Here is a 9,370-nt window from a genome sequence, read left to right on the forward strand (position 1 = left end):
ATGATTTTTTGGCAGATTTTTTGGGTTGTATTTGGTCGATTTTTGGGTTAATTTGGTCGAATTCAATTGGTGGTTGATTTTGGGTTGAATTTGGGTTGAAATTGTTCGCATTTCTGTGTTGAATTTGGGTTGAATTTGCTCGATATTTGGTTGAATTTATTCGATTTTCTGGGTTGAAATAGTTCGATTTGGGTTGAATTTGTTGTTCGATTTTCTCAGTTTAATTTGGGTTGAACTTGTTCGTATTTCTGGGTTTAATTTGGGTTGATTTTTGTTGAATTCTGGGTTGATGTTGCTCGATTTTTTATTCGATTTTGGTTGAAATCTGGGTTAATTTGTCGATTTTGTCGATTTCTGGGTTGATAAATCGATTTTCTTGGTTGATTGCTTTCGATGAAGATAGTTTGTCGATTTTGGTTGAATATTCTGGGTACAATTTGTTCGTCGATTTTGGTTGATTATTCTGGATACAATTTGTTCGTCGATTTTGGTTGAATATTCTGGGTATTCTGGCCTTCTGAGTATTCGAAATTCTGGGTTTAATTTCTTACAAATTCTGGGTTTAATTTCCATTTATCTTATTTCTTTAATATTTTCTCTCTCTTCACTTTATTTTAAATATATAATTTCTTACACCCAATCATTATTCTTACACCCAATCATTACCCATATCCCAATATAACCCAAGATTCAGTTTTCTTAAAATACCCCCAACATTCCTTATGGGTACAACAAAAAGGAATGGAGGGAGTATGATTTTCCTTTCACATATCCTTGAATCTACAACCAAAAAAATGAAACCTTTAACCAAAACTATCAACGCGCCACTGAATTACTATCAACATAAAAACGTTGGGACTTAGAACTAATTGATTGGCGAAAGAGCAACGGATAGAACACATGAATGTGACGGTGATAATCCATATGCATATTCTCTATGAACCTTTGCAATTAAATCTTAGAGATGAATAACACAGGCAGTCCAATGTTATTTCTAAAATGATTACTACAAGATGTAATTTATAAGTTACAAAAGCAATCTCATACTAGCACAAATGCACTGGATGCACCCTCAAAGTGGCGAACTGACCCAAATATCCCTTTTGAAGCACCAAAATGACGTATTCTATACACACCTGGAACTGCTCCTTGAGGAATCCTCCATTCTATTGTTGCTTGACTATGTGTGCTGAGTTTCCCAGGCCTTGACCACTTGAAACGGAGACAGAAGTCATCATCATCATACACTGGTTCCCAATTGTCCTTTCCAATGAGAATCTCCACCAAAGCGAATGTACCTTCTGTCATGAGATCATTTCTCGGGCAGGCTGACCGGAAAACAACACTCACCATATTGCCTCTCTTATAGGTTGCATTTCTTGGAACATCCGTGCTGCAATCTCCAAAGTTTGAACCAAGAGGAGCAGTATCCAACACGACTGGAGTGAGAAAGCCCAGTTGTTTGTCTAGGAGATCAGGCGGCTGGGGCCCTGATTCAACACTCTTGCCATGGACGAGGGCTGTAGCAAGTTTCTTGAATTCTTGAATGAAGCCACTGTGTGTGTGTGGACCATATAAAGTAGAAGCACCCTGTAAAACACAATGTCAGTCACTACTCTACTCTACTCAACTACAGATATAGATATAGAGCTTTAACACAACTAACTTGTTATAAGCAATGGTACAACAGGAAGATAAAACACTATCACAACAATCTGGGACTGAAAAACTGACCTCGTATCTTTGGACCTGGTATTCCTCATGGGTGGTAACATACTGTGAATAAGTATTTGTCAATCCTGCTATAACAACATGAACTCCGCCATTGAATTCTTCCTTGGATGCACTTATAAGGACTTCCTTCACAGCATCCCGGAGACGCCTACCGGCCATTGTTGTGAATTCTGGGGGAGAGTAATTAAATACATCAGCCGCCATAAAAGTAAAAGGGAAGATGTACTTTTATGCCATGAACTATACGAAACTTAATTTTCTGAAATTAGAACTTCACACGTAGGCTAGAAAGATGCTAACGGCTAACTATGGTATCCCAATTTCTTTAAAGTTCAAACACATCCCCTCGGCAAATAATATAATATCCAAAAGTTTAAACCCTTGTGCCTTAGAAGGAATATAATAATATGCTGGGGAGGTTCTGCTCCTAAGAGATCAGTGTTAGACGAGTACTTTGCACATTTAAGACCAATTTTAAGGTGCCAGCTCCCAGGAATACATTCAATACCGAATTATCAGACAAACAAAAAACCAAAAACTTTGACACCGTGAATCTAATTATCCAGCATCAGAAGGATCCTGCGTTCTGGGGAACTAGAAACAGTCTCTCTCCTCTCAACCATCAACATCAATACTTGTATCGAGACCTGGAATTCTAATTTCTGCTACTAACAAATAATGGAGCAAACATTTCAATGGCTAAAAGTAAAACAAGGTGCAAGATAATCGGTAGATACACAGGATTACGAACTGCCCAACAAAGAAGCTGGATTACAAAAGCAAACATTTTTGCTGAAAACTAACAAATTAGATGAAAGACTACCTGAAGGTACACTCAGGATAACAAACTGCCCAATTCTCAAGATCTGGATTGGGAGTATTGCAGGCTGCAGAAGAACAATCTTGTGTAAGGTAAAAGATCTTGTTATCAAACTATCATCAACAATAATTAAGTTACTAAATCACACAAGGAACCATCAGGAACAACATAGTTCTTAGTTTCCACTTTCTTTCTCATTTATGAAATTTCTAAAATTAAGAAGTCAGCCAAACTATATTATACTTCGTATTATATTATATTGCAAGTACTATATCTCCCCCAAAAAGAGAAAGGAAGAAAAAGAAGGTTATACTATATTTTCATGCAACCTGGTTGCATTCTCAACCTTGTAATTTTTTTTTTTAGTTTTATTTTTAAACTCTGCTTTCAGTTATCAGTGGAAACTGGAGCCTTCATGCTAAACCCCAGCTCTTAATTATGTCACATAATTGAACAAGTTTTGGCTTTGACACTCTTAAAGAATGACCTACTTCCATTATCTATTACAACTCATCCCCTTTACCAATAGAGTGACACTTCAACACAATTGTCTAGCAAGTCAGTGATCCACTCAAGTTCAACAGGTAGCAGGTGTAAGGCTGTACCATCCAGCAAGAGTTGGCAGAAACAATAAGTCCTGAGTCAACTGTGCAAGTATTTCACTCATACCTTTAATCAAAATTCTTGGGAATACATAACTTTGCATAGCTATATACTGCCACGAAGAAACTTACCGCCCAATCATATGGCAACTTCATTTCACCAGTATCAAGTAGGATTGGTTTTGGTTGTTGACAGTCGACCTGCTCTTTGCCTGGTGTTTTCAGTAAATTACGCACTAGTCTCCAGAAGGGGTTACCCTGACCATAGGCACCATAAGAATAGTGATTTAGTGATTTTGCAAACACTAATCAATGACATATTTAATAATAGAGAAAGAATTTAGAGTTTTCAATTACCTTGTCATCTCCCTGCTTAAAATCAAAAGCTCCTGGTCCATCTGTAGTACCTGCAGCAAAGGCAAATCCCATTGCAGCCGGACATGTTTTGACTACCTTACTGCCACCTCCTTCTTTAGGGATTGTCACCTCAAGTTTAGAGAAGTCCACATAAGCATGCCGAAAATCTATTCTCCCTTTTATCTGTTCGGATGCCGTTTTGAAAAGATCAACAGCTTTCTTGAACTGTCTCTCCCCAATAATACGTGTGCTCTCAAATTCATCAGGGTAACTGTGATAAAAAGTTACAGTTAAAATATTTGCATGGTCACTGACTGCCCGTTTGGTAGCCGGTAATAAATTGTGGAATAGGAACAAATCTAAGTGTTATTTGGCAAGAAAATAACATCATGATGTCCTTGGTAATGAAATTTTGTCTCAAACTTGGTATTTCTTCATAAATATGCCCATATGGTAATGGATGGTAATGGAAATTTATAAAGAAAAAGAGACAATTTGAGTGAACTAACATTACCATGGGAATGAATATGATTTTCCTTACAAATTTACATACAAATTCATTCCCATTGACACCATTTATGGCCGGCTACCAAATAGGCCGTGAAAGTATACCAACTACTTCTGTTTTTTCTCTTTTTTGCACCCACTTTCCAAAAAATGGCGTTTTTTTTTCTCTACCCACTTCTACTTTATTTTATTTTTTGGCAAACATATTTTACCATCTTACTAGTTACCCCTTTTCCCCATAATAATTACACCTTCCATCATCTCTCTCCTACTTTACCCACTAATACCCATTATTTTACAACCTCTTTCTCACTTTTTCCACCTTTTTCTTACACTCACTCACCTCCCCTAGAAATAAGAGTCTACAGGTACAGCAAATAAAAACGTATATCAGTAAAAATATACTTGTATAAGAGAATGGTGCATTACATACCCTGGCCCTCGGCCATAGCATAGCTCATTCTTCCCACCACATGTACTATGATTGAAGTCACAAGGAAGGCCTGTGTCAATACAATATGCGCCAAGTACATTCGGACTAACATCACCACAGTTTGACTGACAAAATGCAGCGACAAATTTAGGTTTGTCACTCTGCCGGAGAGAGCTTCTAACACGCCTAGAAATGCTCAAAAACTTGGTAACTTCTCTTCTAGAAGAAGCCTGAAAGGAAGCAGCAAGATCCAATAGTTCGCGATCTGCATAAAGAAATATTGAGGAGAATTCAACAACCAAATCCTCATATATCAGAGCAATGTCTGCTTGAACAAGGCTAGATGTGGACAAAAGCACAGGACAGACTCATCATTAGCAATCATTATGTTTGCATAGGCACAAACACATGCACACCAACATACGTGTTTGATTCAGAAACACTAACACGCCTAAGGACTTTAAGGAGGGGACAAGAGGCCTCTTTGCCATGTCATAACAATTATTAATCCAATACTTCCAACCAGGGTCTTCTCCAGACTCCAGCTACTCAGCAGTGGAAGCAATAAATAATATAGTCATCAAATAACTTGCCAGAAAGCCCTTCTCACATTAGATACTAGAGTTTACTAAAAAAATATTTATCAATATATTCTGGAAAGAAGTAGTAGTTCTAATCTAATGTGAAGACTTCACACTAACCACATCAGAGGTTGGAGCTGCAGCGAGACACCAAGACCATTGGAGAAAAAAACAAACACTATAGAAAAATTCATCCTGAGAACATTATGTACTTGGAATAATACTTGATACTTACGCTTGTCATTATATTCAGGAATGATGTTGGAAATTCGCCTGGGAATTCTTTCAGTAGATTCAGTGTGAGATTTGTCAGAATAAACATTCCCGTCATCCTTCCCATCAAGCCAGTCTTCCATAAATCGTGCGGCAGCACCTTTGTTATCCCCACTTATCAACGAGTTTGTGCGACTCATGGACGTCCCGTGAGTCGCAAACCAGTTAAAACTGCCCACTGACCCCCACTCTTCATCTACAAACTTCAGGAGGTTCATCTCTTTATCAACATCATACTTGTACTTGCTGCGTTCTTCAGAAGGATTATTTAAATAAGCACTAGGACTACGATTGACACCAGCATCAAGAATCTCTCCTGTGCAAGGTGTAGCATGCATAACAGAAGTGAGAAGATATGAATATAAACACACTATCCAACACTCCATAAGTAGCTTTAAAGATTGTTAGATAAAACACGAATAAATACGCAAAATAAAGTTTTGAGAAGGGCAGAAATCATATTTTACAAAAGTAACTTATGCCTTTTAATCATGTAAGAAACTCTCAATAGCAAGGCCGACAAAACAATTTGTAAAAAACGCAAACAAGAACAACAAACAGCATGTTATTTTGTCCATCAAAGAAGGTTTCATCTACTTAACCCCGTCAACATAAGAAGACACAAATCTTTGGTTAGAACAAGACATGAAATGATATCATAGGAATGTACAAACTCTGAACAAAAGCTTTCTAGTAGATCAGAAAACATTATGCTATATCTAGAACTATTGCCACATGGCACCCCTGGTTAGAGAACAGTGCACAGGAAAGTTATACTCACCTTTGTTTACAAACATCGAACCAGGTCTCAAATTTCCATGAGCTAGTATAATACTTTGCTCAATGCCATCAACAAGAGCATCAAAAGATTGGCGCACGAATCCAAGAGAAGTGACAATATATACAACATACTGCAGATAGCCCCCAGGACCAGCATGTGTATGAATGCCACTGATAGCAACATTCTTTTCAGTGTACAGATTCCCATACCTGCAAACAAAACTCTTTAAAGATAATAACAACAAAGAACTCTCCAAATATGATGCATTAAGATACAGAAGCAAACCTTAGGAAACTAAATCACCTTATATAAGTATAGATTTGGTCAATAACTAATTTCCATGTGTTCTGTTTTAAGGTTTAATTAACTCTCCGCTCTTGCCTCCTACCACCTAAAAGTCACAGTACTTGAAATAAACGCTATTTTAAATTAATAAAAAAGTCACATTTCATGAACATGGTCATTTTGCTAATAGGGACAGTTTCCATGTAGATTCAACATGTTTATGACCACAATAGAGTAATAGACAGAAAAGAGGTTACCTTGCTTTCAACCTCTCAAGCACCTTGATTGTCACGAGTTGTGAGCCCATACAAGCATCAAGATTCACAAAAACTACACGATTTCCTTGAGGTTCTGCCACAATAAATGTGCGAGCACGTAACCTAAAATGGAGACCAGATGCAATTTGTTCCGTATCAGCATATCCCATCATATTCACATCAGCTGCTGGTCCTGTAATGTCGTAACTACCAAGCCCAATTAGATAATTGGAAGTCGAGAGTGCTCCTTTTGCGGTCAAAAATAGCAGTGTAAGTAGAAGACAGTGCCGAATGACTCCGCATCCTCCCTTTGTTAGGGGACAAGAGGAACAAAGCAGCTTCATTGTGGAGCCGAATATAGGTGCAATAAAATCTATCCAAACCTCCTCATATGCCTTCAGAGAAAAGGAAAAAAACAAAGTGGTATCAGCACAAACAACATTTACAAATTTCATAGATCACAACTAGTGGAACAATTGGCCAATAATTGCAGATTTAAAACAAAAACCAAAAATAAAAATAGTGCAATGAAACTGATGTGAACACAGTTTTTCATCTCCAGACTTCAGAATATATTTCTACCATTGTAAAAAAACCTTGAACCAGGAACTGGCAAATCACCTCCCAAATAAGCCCCATTATACATTTCAGTACAACTATAGTGAAACTCATCCGTGGTCAGATTTTTTCCACCTCTGCACCCTCTCCCGTACTCAGTTCAGTATCCCTTGTCACTTCCCCCTCGCCCTCAAACAAATTTTCATAGATCACCCTCTATATTTGCTACCTATAAAACATCTCTCTCTCTTGGATTTTTCAGTTTAAATATCATTGGAAATTATGTTAAGCAAAAGACGACTACAAACCAGTGTAAATGAAGGAGAAATTAGCAAAACCACCCAACATTCTTATCTTGACTTGTTACTGGATCACAAATTAAGTCCCACTTCTGTTTATTGATTGCTATAAATTATTGCTAATCCTAACTGTATTACTTCAATTGACAGTCCCATTATCAACAATCAATTTAGCTAAACTTTCGCAATTATCTGGAGTACCAAAATAAATCACATTAAATCAACCACAAGTTCGTCAACAATTAAGCACGTTCAGAATTATAATCCAAAGATAACAAACAATTAAAAAACAAATCCATCAGCAACAGATCATCTTACTTTGACTATAATATATCTTAGTAATTCTTCTGATTATCTGATAAAGAAGAACAAAAGCTTATTCACAGATAATTACAACCAAAATTACTCATAAATCAAGATTTAAGCAGCTACAAAATTAAAAATTAAAAAAAAAAAAAATTAATCAACGAAGATCAATACCTAGAAAATTAAAATTTCGCGCCAACTGCAACGACGAGTAGAGTAAATAATCGTGAGAAATTTTAGCCAAAAAAAGGGGCAGAAAAAAGGGAAAGAAAATGTGAGAGTAAGGAGAAAGAATGTTAGTGTGTGTGAAACAAAAGTTGGGAAGTTGGGAAGTTTTCTTAAAATAATGGAAAAGTGGGACCCAGTGTTTTACATGCCATTAGAATGAAGTGAAACTTCGTCAGTTTTGGCGTTTCTATGCTGTTGCTTTACTCAAACTCAAAAATTCATTCATCATGTTCATGCCAGATTGCCAGCGACCGTATCCGGGAATTCATTACACGATTTGGGTTAGGTTACAGATCTAACAATGTCAATGTACAACTAGGGTAAGCAGAAGTATTGGGTAAGCAGAAGTATTGGCTATTTGATGTGAATATAATGATACGGGCATACGGCTTACCATAATACGGGTGACTGTGGCTCATATATATAATAATAATGTATAGTAGTACAATTACGATTATACCCTTAGTATGCTCTATTACACCCCCTCAATCTGTGCAGGAGAACCACGTGTAGATTGGACCGTAAAAACTCAAAACGCTGACCTGACAAACCTTTCGTAAAAATGGCAGCGATTTGTAACTCAGTAGGGACATATCGTATAACTAAATCACCATGAGCAACACGCTCCCAAACGAAATGATAATCTATTTTGATATGCTTGCTATGATCATGCTGAACTGGATTCACCGCAAGATAGGATGCAAAAACATTATCACAAAAGAGCTTCACGAGGGCGCAGATGACGATACCCAACTCAGCTAACAAGGAACATATCCAGAGAGTATCTTGTACCGTGTATGCAACAGCGCGGTACTCTGCTTTTGTGGAAGATTTGGAGACAGTGGGTTGCTTCTTCGAGCGCCAGGAAATTAGGTTGCCACCAAGAAAAATTGCATAACCAGTGGTGGAACGACAACTATTGGGACAACCTGCCCAATCCGTATCTGAATACTGAATAGGCAATCATGATAGACATGTTCGGGGCGGGGCGAAGCCACAAACCGTAGTATGAAGTACCTTGCAAGTACTTGTAAATACGCTTAACAACCAACAAGCGGGGTGCATGCATAAATTGGGAAACTAAATGCACAACATATGTCATATCAGGTCTTGTCATAGTCAAGTACTGTAAAGCCCCAACCATACTGCGATACTCAGTAGGATCGGATAATAAATCACCGTCTGTAATAGAAAGTGTGGTACGACTAGGAAGAGGGGTACGGACAGGTTTAGCAGTGTGCAGATGGAATTTAAGAAGTAGATCATGAACATATTTTTTCTGACACAAAAATAAACCCTTGGAAGTACGCACCGCCTGCACTCCTAGGAAGTAGTGTAGATTACCTAGA

At 37.6% G+C, this 9,370-nt stretch overlaps 1 protein-coding gene across 2 annotated transcripts; it reads right to left on the minus strand.

The window, feature by feature from the left end:
- Positions 1-907: 907 nt before the first annotated feature.
- Positions 908-8,259, minus strand: LOC110778561 (neutral ceramidase 2). Of its 2 annotated transcripts, none has more exons than XM_021983110.2 (10): positions 7,968-8,259; positions 6,631-7,025; positions 6,089-6,297; positions 5,270-5,623; positions 4,454-4,718; positions 3,514-3,784; positions 3,289-3,414; positions 2,558-2,621; positions 1,735-1,904; positions 908-1,590 (listed from the first exon to the last, which is right to left on the minus strand). In XM_021983110.2, the coding sequence occupies exons 2-10, from the start codon at positions 6,972-6,974 to the stop codon at positions 1,042-1,044; spliced, it is 2,352 nt and encodes a 783-aa protein (XP_021838802.1). In that variant the 5' UTR covers positions 6,975-7,025; positions 7,968-8,259; the 3' UTR covers positions 908-1,041. The 2 variants fall into 2 exon arrangements, with proteins under 2 accessions (XP_021838802.1, XP_056686807.1); XM_056830829.1 differs by lacking the exon at positions 7,968-8,259 and adding an exon at positions 7,806-7,911.
- Between the last annotated feature and the right edge of the window lie 1,111 nt (positions 8,260-9,370).

This window comes from Spinacia oleracea, chromosome 6, assembly GCF_020520425.1.
Source record: "Spinacia oleracea cultivar Varoflay chromosome 6, BTI_SOV_V1, whole genome shotgun sequence".
Taxonomy (NCBI): domain Eukaryota; kingdom Viridiplantae; phylum Streptophyta; class Magnoliopsida; order Caryophyllales; family Amaranthaceae; genus Spinacia; species Spinacia oleracea.

What these genes read in the sequence shown, in the direction of transcription:
- LOC110778561 (XM_021983110.2), bottom strand. Translation starts at nt 6,974, where the DNA reads ATGAAGCTGCTTTGTTCCTCTTGTCCCCTAACAAAGGGAGGATGCGGA. An exon ending in CTTGAGAGGTTGAAAGCAAG is followed by an intron (nt 6,298 to 6,630) that starts GTAACCTCTTTT and finishes TTTTGTTTGCAG; the next exon opens with GTATGGGAATCTGTACACTG. An exon ending in TTAAGCAGGGAGATGACAAG is followed by an intron (nt 3,415 to 3,513) that starts GTAATTGAAAAC and finishes GCCTATGGTCAG; the next exon opens with GGTAACCCCTTCTGGAGACT.